The sequence below is a fragment of the Myxocyprinus asiaticus genome, chromosome 25 (genome assembly GCF_019703515.2).
Source record: "Myxocyprinus asiaticus isolate MX2 ecotype Aquarium Trade chromosome 25, UBuf_Myxa_2, whole genome shotgun sequence".
Classification (NCBI taxonomy): Eukaryota; Metazoa; Chordata; class Actinopteri; order Cypriniformes; family Catostomidae; genus Myxocyprinus; species Myxocyprinus asiaticus.
Genome location: NC_059368.1, coordinates 25031956 through 25049788, shown reverse-complemented (window position 1 = coordinate 25049788; position 17833 = coordinate 25031956). Strand labels below are relative to the sequence as shown.

Genomic DNA, 17833 nt, shown 5'->3' with positions numbered 1-17833 from the left:
CAGGTTCAGAGTTTATTGAACAGAACACAGAGGAAACAGGTAAGTAGCATGAGGCGAGTTTTCAGGCAAGTAAACAGTCTTATTAACATAGCCATTCGTAAAACCAGAAAACATAGGCAAAAGGTGATCAACTGATCGCCACTAGGATCCACAGATCCGTATTTCTAATCCAATCCTTGCAAAAACAGGAAACAAACTTCAACTGGGTTTCAGACTCTCAACATCCATAAACTGAGGAGCAGGTCAGAATTTCAAGGCATAATACACATTCAGGGTTTTCAAGTCAGTTATCTTGCACATCCAGAGCAGATCATTGATACAGGTAAGTTACACACAGGGAAGTAAGTATACAGCAAACTCAGGGTTCTCAAAAACACTTCTCGCACTCAGGGTTAAGGCTCTGGGTTACTGATCAGAAGGTCAGGGGTTCAAGCCCCAGCACCGCCAAGATGCCACTGTTGGGCCCTTGAGCAAGGCCCTTGACCCTATCTGCTCCAGGGGCACTGTATCCTGGCTGACCCTGAACTCTGACCCCAGCTTAGCTGGGATATGTGAAAAAAAAGAAAAAATTAATTTCACTGTATATATGCAAATGTTTAATGTGTGATAATTAAAAAAATAAATAAATAAAAAAAAAAAAAAAATTTACTGTTAAGTTACACACCTCTGAAGCAGAGTGAAAGGTGAGTCCTAGGAACATACAACAAGGCCAGGCTCTGTGTGAGTGAGGTTTAAGTGCAAGTTCAAACAGGGTGATGATGAGCTGCAGGTGTGCATGATTAACACTCAGGCGAGTGAGAAGGAGTCTTTCTCTTTCTGGACAATGGACCAAAAATAGCCTGCATTACACAGATTGTTGTCCAATCAAATGCTCTCTAGAATGTAAATGGCCCTCAACCTGCAACTGACTAGCAAGTAGCAAATCATGATTCATGGCTGTGATGTAACTAAATCCTATTGGCTTTTTAAAAAAAGGGGGCAAGTCCATTGATATGTCCCACCCAAAATTCTTGTTTCAGTAGGACAAAAAACTTCACTCGTCAAGCGATTCCACAAGGTTTTTAATTAAAGAACCACCACTTATAATAAATAAGTGTGGTTATGTCATAATTACTTGTATTTAGCGAGGTGTGATTAATCCTCACTAATAAATGATTGGTTTCTTTTGAAATCTTTTGCAACTCACTTTTTTTTACATTTTGAAACTGTAGCTAATGTGTTTTAGGATTGTTAAGGTGTGTTTGTGTGTTCAGTTGCGTTATTGCTTTTCTGTGCTGTTCTGAGTGGTGTAGTAAGCTCTTAAGCTATAAGAAGCTTTCTCTCCATTTCAAATCAAAGAATGCAGACTCTGCAGAAAGTAATCCCCTGTAAACCTGCCACTGGCTTTTACAGTCCTCCTCTACTCCCTCCCTCCATCCTTCCCCTCTGTCCATCCATCTATCATCCCACTGCATCCAAAACATACCATCAAGCCCTCCCACAACACACACACACACACACACACACACACACACACACACACACACACATACCTTAAGAACACAAATAACAGAAATATTTGCATCTGAGATTTAATTTGAGGTTCTTCCACCATTTTAATCACCTTTTTACTGTCACTTGTTCTTTTGAAATGGTCCCGCAGTGTGGCAAATTAAATTTTAAAAGTACAATATTACATACTTCTCAATTAATATGAGGTCATAAAACCTGTATGTATAAATACAGCAAAAAAAAAAAAAACAACAACAAAAAAAAAAAAAACAAAGAAAGAAAAGCAAAATGTTGTTATTGCCAGACAAATCGTCTTGGTTACGTGAAGTGTAACCCTGGTTCCCTGAGTGGGAACGAGATGCTGCGTAATCGCATTGTGACACACCCTGAGTGTCACAGTGTTCTCTGACTCAAAAGGGGGAGGATAGAAAGCCTGAAAATGAATAATCTGCGAGCGAAATTATGTAGAAATGACCTTGGGCAAATAGCCCAAGCAAGGTCCTGACACCACCCTTGAACACCCTGGCACAAAATCCATACATAAGGGATTAATCGACAGGGCATGCAAATCACCAACCCTTTTAAATGATGACAATGCCACCAGCATGGCCGTTTTAAGAGTCAGAAACGTATCAATGACTGTTGCCAAGGGCTCAAATGGAGCACCCAAGAGCACCTCTAAAACAACAGATAAATCCCGTAAAAGAACGCGGACGGGATGACAAGGTCTAAGCCTGCGTACCCCCCGCATGAAACGAGAGACAAGAGAATGTCTACTGACAGAGACTCCATTGAAAAGCGCATGCTCAGCCACTATAGTGTCAACCTAGACTTTAAGCGTTGCCAGGGCAACCCTGGCCCCAAAATGCTCTTGCAAAAAAATCCAGCACTGTACCGACAGGGCAGTGAACTGGATCGTCACCTCGCACTGTACATCAAGAAGCAAAAATACGCCACTTGAACGTATAAAGCTTCCTAGTTGATGGAGTTCTAGCATTCGGGATAGTATCATCCACAGCGGGGGATAACCCATCATTCAAAAGTGTGCCCCATTGAGGGGCCATACCCATAACTTCCACAAGTCTGGCCAGGGGTGCCAAATTCTGCCCCAAGCCTGAGAAAACATGTCTGTTCTGACTGGAATCTCCTAAGGCACTTTCTCCAGGAGAGAGACCAGAGTCAAAAACCATACTTGAGATGGCCAAAATGGCACCACTAACAAAAGCTGAACCCGATCCTCCCGAACTATCTGCAGAACTGTGTGCAGCAGACTGATCGGTGGAAACACGTAAAGACGTATTGTCAGCTACTGATGCACCAATGCATCGATGCCCAGCAATGCGGCAACACACCTGTCCTAAGGGAACACCCAACATCAGAAGGTGGGTCCGTTTCCATGGTGAAAGAGTTTGGTAGCACCCACGCATCACTTTGAAGAGACGGAACACATGCGTCAGTTGTTGAAGTCCCTTTGTGGAGTTCATCCAGCACTGAAAAGATCTTGCATGCAACATCCCCAGGGGAATGACAGCAGAAGCCACGATCATGAGCCCCAAAAGCCTGTGAAATGTTCTCACAGAGAGAACGCAATCCACTCTGAACATCATTAGACACCGGCGGAATGACAAAATGTGAACTGGAGGCCGACACACCTGCATCGCCTGCGAATCTAGCTCCACACCTAGATGCCCTTGAAGCTTCAGGGCATCCGAGTTTTGAATGATCTCGATGATTGGTTGTTGCTAGCCCACTCAGAGACTTTGGCTGCCCAACATTGAGATGTTATTCTCAGCCATTTGAGCAATCTAGGGCTTTGTGTAAACCTAGAAAAGAGTGTCCTGTTGCCTCAAGGGTGTCAAAGCCGCATCCATGCATTTTTAGAAAGTGCGTGGTGCCAGTGCAAGTCCGAACGGAAGAACGCAAAATTGATACGCTTTTCCCCCGAAAGCGAATCTGAGAAAGCACCTGTGCTTTGGCGCAGTCTGAATATGGAAATAAGCGTCCTTCAAATCTATTGTCACAAAACAAAAAGCTTTTGTGACATTATTTGCTTCTGTCAGCATTCCAAATTGACATTTCATTAGTTTGGAATTCAAACATCTCAAATCCAGAATGGGACGCAAGCCACCATCTTGGGACCAGAAAATAATCGCTGTAAAAGCTCTTCTCTCTGAGAAGGGGAACAATCCTCTATTGCCCCTTTTTCTAAAAGAGAATGAATTTCACAAATCAAAAATGGGGCTTCCCGAACAGAAACGTCCGCTTTATCATTCGAAGTACCCAGATCAAAATGCCCTTCAGCTGCTGCCAAGCCAACAGACGGGCAGACAGAGGGATTAATGCATGGCCTGCAGCATGACCTGTAACCACTAGATGGCACGTTTGGCTTACTTTTGGTGACTGCCCCCAAACCAGCGGCACAGTGGAGGGAAGCCTTCGCTCCTCTAATATTGTGGCTGGTTGAAGGGAATTTGATAATGTTTTTGCCTTTATTGTATTTAGGCATAAATGATGATCGCCCTGCATGTATCTACAGCAGGGATGCTGACAGAATAAACCTTTTCCCTGGTATTTGACCCGGGAAAAGTGTATGAACATAGGAGGGAATGTTTATTTCAGAAATCTGGTTTGCCACAACAGCCCCAGCATTCCATATATGTTCACTGTATGTTTTGTGTACACTTGTGCTTGATGAACATCGAATTCTGTTATGCATGTCCCAAAACCCTTGGTCATGGAGACAGAGGCCGAATTCGATCAGGCAGTTATAAAAAGCAGTCAATCTGAATGTATTTAAAGCAGAGGATGCCAGATAAACCATCTTCCCTAGCATAGAATGGGGAAGAATGTGCGAACATGGAGGGGAATTGAGAGCAAACAGGGTCGCCACAACGGTCCCAGCATTCTTATGGGGGGACAACGTGTGGTGCTTATGTTCAATGTGTGTTTTGTGTACACTTGTGCTTGATGAACATCTAATTCTATTATGCTTGTCTTGAGACCATTGGTCATGGAGACAGAGGCTGAATTTGGGAAACATTTTAAAAAATGTTTTTTACAATGTTCACGCCCCAGCAAACTGCGGGGAAAACTGAACCATATTCTGGTTGTCAGACGTTCGAGGCGCGTACAACGGCAAACTCAACTCAATACTGACTGAAGGCCAAACAGGAGAGAAATGGACACGTTTATATGGTTTATATGAGTTATATTATGCATGCCCCAAGACCCTTGGTCTTGGAGGTAGAGGCAAAACTCAAGTTGAAAACATTCAATGCTCATTCGCCAGTGTAAATTATGGAGGAGACTGAGCTAAATTGGTGTACTGAAAAAACGGATTAGAACTAATCCGGTCCCAACATACAATGGGGGAACAACGCGTAGTACCCAGATAGCATGAAACACCCTCGCGAACAAAAGCATCGCCTTGACCAACTCGTTCCCCAGCATGACCCGCTGGGGAGAAATGAGGGAAATTCCAAACGGAGCCGATATTAGCTCAAAGTCATTCCTTAAAGCGATGCACATGGTTGGACTGCAAAACCATCGTGTGTAGATCCAACAGCTGACTGAAAAGAGCGACATCCATGCCACCACCGAAAAATTAAGCAGAAATAGCAGTGCGCATCTCATCTCATCAGAATGCCCACGTGGTCCACGAACGGGCGAAATACAAAAAAATGTAATAATGGCATCGACGAAGCGATCGTGCATTGGTTCGCTATTACTCAGTTGGGGAATATTCTCTTATTCCAGCCCCCTCATTCTTTGCAGCCGGGCCTATGCATGATCCCCTCTGCCGTGAGCTGTTCGTTTCGAATGGGGAGGGGAGAGAGAGAAAGGCAGAGGCCGCTCCTCCATTGCCTTATTCATGTGCATTCTCCCAGAACGACACAGAAAAAGACAATAGGGACAAAGGGGCCAATTTGTTTCCTTACCTTCGAATGATGATTTCTCTCATACAGCGTTTTTATTAGCGACGGCTCAAGACGCGCATGGTAACTCTTTCGCATGCTTGTTTGTCAGAAAATGGCTACCAATCTAGGCCACAAAGCATGTATGACGAGACTCGCGCTTTTGCTCAAGGGGAGGACGAGGAAGAATCCAATGTCCGTTAGCACTCCAATCTTCTCAGACACAAAGCCGAAATCCCAAACTGCAACCGCACACGGAGCTAAAATCTGGAGGCCGTAGAACTGGAACAAGTGGGGATAACGCCTCATGGTGAGAAATTGCGAGCCTCGAACAGCATCACTGTCCCCGTTGGACCTTTGCAATGTTTGGAAAAAATTACATTAAAATTGCTCTGAGATTACGCTGTATAAAACGATATGAGTCACTTCTTAAATTCCATCCTGTGTTGCCACTCAAAAGGGAGAATAATAATGATCCTCACTTCGAGGTGAGTTGTTGGTACAACATGGGCCAGACGAAATTGTGGACTGAAGAACAGCAAATCTGACTCGATGGCACGAAGCGAGCGCCTTTATGGATCCCATGAAGTAGCTCCCTAGGGGCGTCACTTAAGTGCCATCAGACAATCAATTGCCGTGATTGTGTAAGGGCTTCAGATCATGTGACACTCAGGGCGTGTCCAAATACGATTATGCAGCTCGAGTTCCTATGAAAGGGATCTAACCCTAACCTTCACACAAATCATCAAAAATAATTTCACTTAAATAAACGAGAAACACAGGCCCGCAGCTCGAGTTCCTATGAAAGGGAACTCACCCTAACCTTCACACAAATCATCAAAAATAATTTTACTTAAAAAAAAACAGAATCAAAACCTCTGAGGGTGCTTCTAAATTTAGTGAGGGTGCTCTAGTAGTTGAGCACAAATGTTATACAATTGAGTGTGTTTTAACGCCTGTTTGAGGGTGCTGCTTAGCACCTTTAAGCACCCCGGTAGAACCGGGCCTGCAGAAACAAGATAAACTGGATGTCCAAATGTTATCCATTTTGTCCTAGCAATATTACCAGCACCACCTGGAAATAAATTGGTGATTTGCAACAAATCAAAACTAACCCCCCAAACCCAAGAGATAATCCCCAACAGTTGGTGATGCTAGGTTTGCAAAAGAAACAAGATTTGGGATAAAAATCTGCACCTCTGTTTATATAATAACTGCTTTTATCTTGTCCTATCTAAAAACTGCTTGCCTCCACAGGTTGGGTAGAAGATATAGTGGGACCTCTAAATTGATAGCTGCTCTGGATTATCTCAAATGATGCACCCAGAGACAACTCACAGCTTGAGTAAACGCAAGTAGATAATTGGATACATTTCCTCTTGTTCAACTGCTTCACAATGCCTATAAAACATGAAGCACCTCGGTTGAGAATTCTTTGGCTCCCACAAGACAGACAGTCAGATGGACTGAAGGACTGATCACACTAGACTTTAAGTATGCAAAATTACTTTGGGGATAAGTATAAAATCACAATAACAAATAAAAATAAATGAAATATGTTAAAATATATAATATATTCCACTTTTCTGTAACACTAGAAACCATGCTGCTTGGAAGTTTATATTCTTTATAATGAGTCAAAAGCTTAATCTGTGACATTTAGATCCCTTATTGGCAAAATGTGTTTATGCTATATAAATTCACTGATCAGAGGTCACCAAACTTGAACTTTGGAATGCAGTGTAAGACAAAACTACTTATGTCCTTGCATTTTTATTTTCATCCCCATCTGTATATATTAGGGTTGTAACGGTTCACTGTAAAAAAACGAACCATACGGTTCACCACCCATGGTTCGGTAAGCATTTGCACTGCGGTTCATCTCAAGTTTAATGACGCATCTGGATCATACAGGTTGGCAAAGAAAATAAAGAGCCAAATAGACATGCGCAGTTATAACCTCTGCTATTGCACCTGTATCGCTCTGTAGACATAATCTGACTGTTTCACGTGGGTCAACTTTCTACAGAGAAAAGCTGTCCTATTAACTGTAAGTATGTTAAATCAGTTGATGACATCACAGTTCTGCACGCGTTAGTGTGAAGTTGAAAATGGCAAGCTGAGAAAACAAGCTGCAAGCTAGAGAAACCCCTGCGTCAAGTCTCCTGTCTGGGAACTTTTTCTTTTTGCAGTCAATCACAACAGCGATGGTCATAAAACCTTTCAAAACAGGCACTGTTTGCAGACATTGCTCAGTGCGAGTGCCATATATTGGTAACTAGTGTTAATTTTGTTAACGAAAACTATGATGAAAAATGTTTGTCAACGACCTTTTTTCCATAACTAAGATGAGACGATGACGAGACGGCACTGATGTCATTAAACACTAACTGTGACTATATCAACATGCAATACTGTTGACAAAAAAGACGAGACTAAAATGTAATTTAAAAAAAATATTTTTAAAGATTTATATTAGACAAAATATTATAGTCTGTTTTTTTATTTTTTTCTAAATTACAATCCAAATATCCTGTTCATTGGATAGCATGAGCAGCAGTTTCCTTTCCTGTGCTGCCTGTGGCAAATCAGGATTAAGCAAGCACAGTAAGGAGTACCTTTCAAGCAGTTTACAGAAAGCTAACATTCGTTAAATAATGATAGCAACAGTTGGACTTGGGAGAAAGGGAAGATGATATGAAGGCTAACCACAAAAAAATTGAGGTAGGTTAATGTCTTGGTGGTAATGTTAGGTTGTTTTTTTAAGCTATATTAAGACAAGGCGGTGGTGTTACATTATGTAGGCTGTGTTTTATAGCTAAACCGAACTCATTAAGCTAATAGGCTAGCAAATTGTTGTGAAGGAGCTGAAAATGAGCGGCAAAGGTAACGTAGGTTTGAGTATAGACCAATGACTTATGTATTTGGCATGTATTTGCTGACAATGCTGTTTATTTGTCCTTCACATTACCATCTAAATGAATTTGATTTGGCATCAAAATGAATTTGAATATGTTATAAAAACTAATTGCCTACAAAAAAAATACCTCAAAAAAGATGTCTGCAGTAATATGCCTGCATAACCTGCATAAAGTACTTACTTTGTGAGTATAATACCACCTAGTTTTGATTGTGTAGAGTTTTCTTTTTCTGGATATTCAGGGTTTGTGTTAAGTTAAAATCATAACAATTATTTACTTATAGTGCAACACTTGGATTTCTTGATGTTTCACCTTTCTAAATGTGACTAAAATATGACTAAAATGTCAACAGTTTTCATTGACTAAAACTAGACTAAAATACTGATGGTTCCCTATTTGTCACTCACTCGACGTTGTGTCGATGTAGTGACACTAGAGGTCACTCTTGGGAGCCCGAGACACCTCTGGTCTTTGATAAAAGGCCAATGAAAATTGACGAGTGGTATTTGCATGCCACTCCCCCGGACATACGGGTATAAAAGGAGCTGGTATGCAACCACTCATTCAGATATTCGCTTCGGAGCCGAACGGTCATGCTCACTGAGCTGAATTCTCATGACTGTTCATTCACCTCTGCTGGATCTGACGGCGCATTTCAGCGGCTTCTCCCTCCTCTGCACTCGTGCACTGCAGAGAACACCCCTGGGCGCTTCGTCAGAAAAAGGAGAGTATATTTTCCTGAAAGAGTATATTTCTCTAAAAGAGCGGCACACACGGAACGTCTTTTTAAAGACACGTCTTTTTAAAGATGCCTTTCCAATTGTGTGTTATTCCTGGTTGCGGTCGTTACCTCTCAACTTCAGGCAGTCTTTCGTGTCTGGGCGCAACCCACACGGAGGCAGTGTTCGTGGATGGTTCATGTTCTCGCTGTGAGAACATGACCATGTCAACGTTGCGGTCGTGGCTTGCTTTCTTATGAAAGAAAGCGGCTCCCCGCCTCGGTCCTTCTACCTACGGGTTTGAGGCCAGCACGGCTAGCACTGGGGGTGATATGGTGACCCCAATGGGACCGCCTCCGCCAGGTATCCCCAACGGACCTCCCATTCCCCAGCACGCTCGTCAGCCCCGATCGGGCTTCTGGATGAGTCCGCCGGCTCGTTTCATGGCGAGTTCGACCTCTTTTTCATAGCCCGCAAATATGATGAACTCTCGAGTGCAGCATCGGAGAGCGGGCTTGTCCAGTCGGACGCAGAAGCCTCAGCTGGGCTTCCCCCTTCGGGGACGATTGCCCAGTCACAGGCTGATGCAGAGATGATGGACATGCTTTCCCGGCGGCCGTGAACGTCGAGCTAGAGTGAAAACCTCCGCTCTCCCCTGAACACTCGCAGCTCGATGATTGGTTCCTGGGCTCCAGTGACTTTCTTCCTGGAAGTGCACGAGGAGCTGACAAAATCGTGGGAGGCACCTTTTACTGCCCGGTCCCGATTTCTCAGTTCCCCTGTGGAGGGAACAACTTTGTGTCAACTGGGAAAAGAGCAAGCTCCTCCTGATTCAGAGCATCTCTTTTCTCGGTTTGGAGTTGGACTCAGCCTCATTGACAGCGCGCCTCACGAACGGTGCTGGCCTGTTTGAAGGCCTTCAAACAGAAAAAGCAGTTCCACTGAAACTCTTTCAGAGGCCCCTGGGGCATATAGCATCCTCAGCGGTGGCCACCCCACTCGGGTTGATGCATATGAGACCGCTTCAGCACTGGCATCAGACTCGAGTCCTGAGCTGGGCAAGCGCGTGGCCACCACGCCGGTCTGTTACCGTCTCTTCAGCCCTTGGACCGACCTCTCATTTCTATGGGCAGGTGTTCCCCTAGAGTAGGTCTCCAGGCGCATCGTGGTTATGACAGACGCCTCCAAAACGGGTTGGGGCACTGTCTGCAACGGGCACGCAGCCGCAAGCTTATGGACGGGCCCACGGCTGCATTGGCACATCAACTGCCTCGAGTTGTTGGCAATTCTGCTCGCCCTACGGAGGTTCCGGCCGTTGATCCAGGGCAAGCACGTGTTAGTTCGGACAGACAACATAGCAATGGTAGCATATGTCAACAGCCAAGGCGGTCTGCGCTCTCATTGTAAGTCACAACTCACCCGCCGTCTCCTCCTCTGGAGGTCACATCCCGGGCGACCTCAACACTGCAGCAGACGCACTTTCACGGCAGGTTACCCTCAGGGAAGAGTGGAGTCTCCACCCTCAGGTGGTCCAGCTGATCTGGAGTCGATTTGTACAGGCACAGGTAGACCTGTTCGCTTCCCAAGAATCCTCCCACTGCCCGCTCTGGTACGCCCTGACCGAGGCACCTCTCAGCAAAGACACGCTGGCACGCAGCTGGCCTCCTGGCCTACGCAAATATGCATTTCCCCCAGTGAGCCTACTTGCACAGACTCTGTGCAAGGTCAGGGAGGACAAGGAGCAGGTTGTCCTGGTAGCACCCTACTAGCCCACCCAGACATGGTTCTCGGACCTCACGCTCCTCGCGACAGCCCCCCCCCCCCCGGCGAATTCCCCTGAGGAAGGACCTTCCTGCACCTTCTGCCACCCGCGACCAGACCTCTGGAATCTCCATGGCTGGACCCTGGACGGGACGCGGAAGACCTAAGTGGTCTACCACCCGCGGTGGTATACATGATCACTCAGGATAGGGCCCCCTCTACAAGGCGCCTGTATGCCTTCAAGTGGCGTCTATTCGCTAAGTGGTGTTCTTCCCGACAGGAAGACCCCCAGAGATGCGCAGTTGGATCAGTGCTTTCCTTCCTGCAGGAGAGGTTGGAAGGGTGGCTGTCCCCTTCCACCTTGACGGTGTACGTTGCTGATATAGCAGCACACCACGACACAGTGGACGGTAAGTCCTTTGGGAAGCACGACCTGATCATCAGGTTCCTGAGAGGCGCCTGGAGGCTGTACCCCTCCAGACCGCGCCTCGTTCCCTCATGGGACCTCTCTGTAGTTCTTCAGGGTCTACAGAGAGCCCCCTTTGAGCCTTTGCAGTCAGCTGAGCTTAAGGCACTCTCCTTGAAGACTGCCCTCCTGACTGCACTCACTTCCATCAAGAGGATAGGAGAACTGGAAGCATTCTCTGTCAGCGAAACGTGCCTGGAGTTCGGTCCAGGCTACTCTCACATGATCTTGAGACCCCGACTGGGTTATGTGCCCAAGGTTCCCACAACCCCTTTTAGGGACCAAGTGGTGAACCAGCGAGACCCAGCCCTGTCGTTGCTGTGTCCGGTGTGCACTTTACGCATCTATTTGGATTGCACGCAGAGCTTTAGGATCTCTGAGCAGCTCTTTGTCTGCTTTAGTGCACAGCGGAAAGGAAGCGCTGTCTCCAAGCAGAGGATCGCCCACTGGCTCATTGACGCCATAGCTTTGGCATATCACATCTAGGACGTGCCGCCCCCGGTAGGGCTACGAGCCCATGCTACCAGGAGTGTAGCGGCCTCCTGGGCTCTGGCCAGGGGTGCCTCTCTAACAGACATTTGCAGAGCAGTGGCTGGGCAACACCCAACACCTTTGCAAGGTTCTACAACCTCCAGGTGGAACTGGTTTCATCCCAGGAAGTGGAACGCAATACAAGCGGATAAGCCCGGGATAGCCAGCCGGGTGTATCACTTGCACATAGCGCCTTTCACCTCCTCTGAGCTGAAGACGTGCACCATTAATTCCCAGTAGTGTTCACAAACTATGTTCCCTGGTTGACTTCCTCTGAGCCCTGTGGCAGTTGAGTGTTCGGAGAGACTCGCTGCTGGCCCAGTACACGTGCTAACTAAGAGCCCTGTTCTGGGGAAGGTGCTCCGCATGTGGCAGTTCCCTGTAAGGTAACCCCATGTGATGTATATCTTCTGCTAATTTGTTTCCCTGTTGGCAAACTGCGTCTTCCTTGGACAGAGCCCCCTCTGCCACAGTCTCCATGTTTGTAGTAACTCCTCCACCGTTGGGTAGGATCTACTATGAGACTTCTCCACATGGTCGGCAAGACCATGTGACGTATTTTCCACTTAAATATCCCCCCCTCTCTTTGGTGAGGTGTGGTCTCCGTGGTGTCCTCCCCTTGGGAGGGACAAAAGAAGGGGAAAAGAGGCCACAACTGGGTTAGCCTGTCTCTATCTTTTGGGTAGTCGACTTGTCCCCAAAGGGCCGTTCGACACTCATAACTATGTTGGGGGAGGTTACGTGTCGGCCTGGTGCGCTGGCTATGAGGAACACAGTTGTCTGCCCGACACACACCACCAGTTCACGTAACACAGTTCAGCCTGTTGCGGCATTTTGTCTAGGGACCCCTAGTGTCACTACATCAACACAACATCGAGTGAGTGACAGATAGGGAACATCCTGGTTACTTGCGTAACCTCCGTTCCCTGATGGAGGGAACGAGACGTTGTGTCCCTCCTGCCACAACGCTGAACTACCCGCTGAAATGGCCGGACCTTGTCTCGACTCCTCAGCATAAAACTTGAATGAGTGGTTGCATACCAGCTCCTTTTATACCCGTATGTCCGGGGGAGTGGCATGCAAATACCACTCACCAATTTCCATTGGCCTTTTATCAAAGACCAGAGGTGTCTCGGGCTCCCAAGAGTGACCCCTAGTGTCACTACATCGATACAACATCTCGTTCCCTCCATCAGGGAACGGAGGTTACGCAAGTAACCAGGACGTTTTCTTTGACTAAGATAAGACTAAAATGCCCAGACTTTTAGACAACTAAAACTTGACTAAAAAAAAAAACATGATGAGTTTGACTAAATATGATAAAAAACTAACAAGGACATTTGACACATGAATAAGACTAAGACTAAATTAAAAAACTGCTGACAAAACTAACACTACTGGTAACACATTGATGTTTGATTAGTTATTTACGGCAACATCACCCAAGGATAAATAGTGCATGGCGCACACAGAGCCGCAGGTGAGCCCAAAACTGTACACACTCCCTTCCGTCTTTAAGGAACTGCTAGTTCGGACAGACATAAAACAATACTAAAGTGCTTGGAGTGTTCATTGCCAAAATTATGTTGCCCTACTCCGCTGATGAAGATGTGGGATTTCCGCGTATGCTTAAAACACTTGTGTTGCTTTACGACATCCCTTCTAGCATCCGTTTTAACAGCAAATGTTTTCCTTCTATAGTGATGTACAGCTTCCCAATGTTAAATGTATGTTGAGTTGAGTATGAAATGCACTTTATGTTGATGTATGTAGCATAAATGCAGGTATTAAGTTAAATGCTGAGTTAGTAATTAAAGAAAAAAAAATGTTAAGGAGACTAACAAAAATTAACCATGGTTTTATTCAGTAATATTGTAGTACCCATGTAGTAACCATGGTTTTACTATAGTAATATTGTAGTAGCCATGATTTAAATAACAGTGACTGCTGTCACCATTGATTTCTTGGCAGAAATAATAGATTTGATAAATTAACCATTGTTTTACAACAGTAATACTGTAGTTTCCATGTAGTAACCATGATTTTACTATAGTATTGTAACCATGACCATAACCATGTTAATTTTGCGGTTACTATGATTTTACTACAAATACCATGGTTAAACTGTGGTTACTGTAGTAAAGCCATGGTGATTTATAGTGAGAGCAAATCTCTGAAGTGTTTATTACCAAATAGAATATTTTTACTTTGGATTTGGCAGTAATATTTTTTTAACATAAATACCGAACTGTACCAAAACCGTGACCCTAAAACCGTGATACAAACCGAACCTGAGAAATTTGAACCGTTACACCCCAGTATACATGGAGGTGAATGGAACCCAAAGCTTAGAGTGAATGAACCTTAAGAGACTTTCGAAAAACAGAGAAAAGGTACCGAGAAAAAGTAGTACAGAGAAAATAATGAAGTCAACAAACAAGTAAACAAAATAAACAAATACTTAACTACAAAGACACCAAAGCAAAGACACACACCCAGACCAAACAGATAAGCACACAACTTCTACAGTCTGCACTGGGACAGTATGTGGGCAAGGCTGATTTAATGACCAAGTGTGTGCTATGCGAAAAGCCAACAAAGAGGTAATCTCTGAATACAATAAAGAACCTTTCCATAGACCTAAGTTATTGAAACATTCCTTTTTAGACTTGGAGAAATTCTGGTTTATTTTGATACATAAACTATTCATATTGGACTTAACCGTGACAAACAAACATGACATAAATTAACTAAGAACTGAATAACATTAATGACCTGGTTGTGAGATTCCAATGAAACATAATTGCTACCTGGATCTTCAGTAATTGCTACCTACAGCCTTCTCTCTTTGTCTGAAGGAGTGTGTTCTGTGCGATTTTGGGGTTTATTTGCTCACCACTGATTGAGAAGAGAGTGTAAACGATTTCTCCGTTGGCAGATGCCACACATTCAAGGGTGGGGTAATTGTTCTTGGTGATGTTTAGACGGCTCTCCACTGCGCCCTTCCCAAAGGGTGGATTCGTCATAGTTACGGTGACAACATCCTCCTCCTCTTGAGTGGCATTCAGCAAATTTGAGCACCTGAAGAGCCATAAAAATAATTTATTTGTCTTATTACTTGTCATGACCATGTAGTTGTGTAGTTCCCTAACTGTCACTCACTAGAAGTTGTGTCGATGTAGTGACACTAGGGGTCACTCTTGGGAGCCCAAGACACCTCTGGTCTTTGATAAAAGGCCAAAGAAAATTGGCGAGTGGTATTTGCATACCACGCCCCCGGACATACGGGTATAAAAGGAGCTGGTATGCAACCACTCATTCAGATTTTCTCTTTGGAGCCTAACGGTCGATGTTTACTGAGCTGACTGTTCATTCACCTCTGCTGGATCTGACGGTGCATTTCAGCGGCTTCTCCCTCCTCTGCACTGGTGCACTGCAGAGAACGCCCCTGGGCGCTTCGGCAGAAATAAGAGAGTATATTTTTCTAAAAGTGTATATTCCTCTAAAAGAGCGGCACACACGGAACATCTTTTAAAGACGCATCTTTTTAAAGATGCCTTTATGTTTGTGTGTTATTCCTGGTCGCGGTCATTACCTCTCAACTTCTGACGGTCATGATCGCTGTCTTTCGTGTCTGGGTGCGACCCACGCGGAGACAGCGTTCGTGGATGGATCATGTACTCATTGCGAGAACATGACCATGGCAACGTTGCGGTCACGGCTTGCTTTCGTAAGAAAATAGTCTAACAGTTAATAGTCTTCTATTTGGACCATTAGTCAGGAGTGCAGTGGAGGTTCACATACAGTATATATATATATATATATATATATCATTTTTTTAACTCACTGATGTTGCTGTTAGACAGTGTTACTTGAGGAAAATTGGTGAATGCTATTTTACCTAATTTTTTTCACAGTATTTGCCTTGCTTTACTATCAAATATTTCCCTTCCAATTTATTTTGAGGTACTGCATCCCTTGCTTTCTTGAAGAAAACACGCTCAAGGAAGGTATAAACTATTTTTGAAAATATGTGCAATTTGAACTCTTGTGCAATTGTCCACAATGGACTGGTGCTCCACATGCAAATCGAAGCCAGTTTTGAATTAACCTTGTCAGCGGCAATTCTCTACTTTCATTATCTGAGTCTAGGAGTGCGCTTCATCTTGTCTTAGACATCCGCCTTTACATATTCAACTCAATTAGTGTTGGTACAAAACTGTTTCTTATTGTCTGTAAGCACCAATACTTTATTCTCTCACATAAAGTGACTTTGTCCAAGTTTCTGGGCTTATTAAAACTACTATGACTGTAAAAAAAACTGTGCACATACCGTGAATGTGGTTGGTCGCAGTAATACCACCGGATCTGAGGGGTGGGGTAACCCTCAGCCACACAGCGCACCTGTCCATCAATAGGGCCTTCATGAGACACAATCTGCGGTTTACCTAACAGTCAAAGATTGTTCGGGTCAATTTAACATTCTTGGTTAGTAAGGTGGATGTTTAGGCAGCTGTCTCATTGTTCCTGTGCATGCTGTCTATATTCCAAAACAAAGAAGTGACATTAAAATAGCAGCCACTCTTAACCTCTTCATGACATCTGGAGTCTTTACATTTTGGGCTAAATGTGAGACCTGTTTGTGGAATAAATCTGTTTACAATGGGTAATCAGTAATAGAAAATGATTTGACAATGTAATCACATATTTGCAGTCTTTAAGCCAAATCCTTTCTTATCTGTTTTGACATGGTTCAAGTTGGCCTCTACTATTGTTATTTGGATTTTAGCCAGGATCTTACTTTGACAGTTAAGTGCTTTTAGCCAACAGAATGAGTGACTATGGTGACAATGAGCGAGGCAATTTGATTTGTCCTGAATTAGAATAAACAAATGTCATAGATCACATATTTTCAAAATTCTTTTCAAGGAAGTGGAAAGTCCAAATATTTGCCATTTGCCATTTGCATTTAATGTTCTCACTCACTTATGACATGGACTTCGAATGTTTGATGGACAGTTGCGCCTTGGTTCGAGCATGAAAAGGTGTACACGCCACTCTCTGACACCTTGAGACGCACCAGTTTCAGCTCGCTGGTGTAACTGATAAAAAAAGAGGAAAAAAAACTTTACCAAACTATCTTATGAAACCACAAAATAAATAATTGGAATGAAATGTAATCTTCTTAGGGTTGCAGTTACTTAAATGTGATGTGACATGATCGTAATATGCAGATATAAAGTAACCTGATTAAAATGTTGGACCTTCACCTTGGACTTTGAAAAAGCATACCTGTTCCCATGTGACTGGCTGGTAATGACATGATCAGTAGTATTGGTAAGTTTTACTCCACTGTAGCTCCAAGAGAATGTGTGAGGTTTCGGGTAAGCATCCATTACCAAACGCAGGGACAGACTTTCCCCAGCCCGCACTCTCTTAGTGCTGTTCTCCACACTTGTTAGGTTAATAAAGCCTTTACCTACACACAGAAAAGAATCACATAATTTTATTCTCTGAAACATGCCAGCTGTACAAGTATATGGTAACATTAAAAAGGATAGTTGACCCAAAAATCATTTACTCACCCTCATGTCGTTCCAAACCCAAATGACTTACTTTCTTCCATGGAACACAAAATCAGAAAGACTGCACTTGTCACCTGTGTCTATGCACTTACAATAAATGGGGACTGAAGATTTCAAGCTCTCGTGAACTCATGACATGCGGAGCTAGGACAGATGTCAAGATTTTCAGTGAATAACAACTTCAGTTTGTTCTGTTACTCACATAGGGCTATCATAGGTTTTCAGAAGATTAGGAATATAGCACACAAGTTGTATTGACTACTTTTACGATACTTTTATGGCGCTTTTGCACCCTTTTTGAAGCTCCAGTCTCCAATCGAAAAGACCGACTAATACAATCTTTAAAATGTCTACTTTTATTTTCAATGCAAGAAAGTCATATGGGTTTGAAATTACATGACGGTGAGTAAATGATGACATAATTTTTATTTTTGGGTGAACTATT

General features: G+C 44.0%; 1 protein-coding gene across 3 annotated transcripts in view; it reads right to left on the bottom strand.

Annotated features, from left to right (window-relative positions):
* The window catches only part of LOC127416228 (mast/stem cell growth factor receptor kita-like), a 44602-nt gene that overhangs the window by 11570 nt on the left and 15199 nt on the right, over positions 1–17833 (bottom strand). For all 3 annotated transcript variants that reach the window (XM_051655461.1, XM_051655462.1, XM_051655463.1), the window contains exons 6-9: positions 17096–17282; positions 16790–16905; positions 16137–16251; positions 14700–14884 (exon numbers count right to left, since the gene is read on the bottom strand). In XM_051655461.1, coding sequence (XP_051511421.1) covers positions 14700–14884; positions 16137–16251; positions 16790–16905; positions 17096–17282 — 603 coding nt within the window. The remainder of the gene's footprint in view (positions 1–14699; positions 14885–16136; positions 16252–16789; positions 16906–17095; positions 17283–17833) is intronic.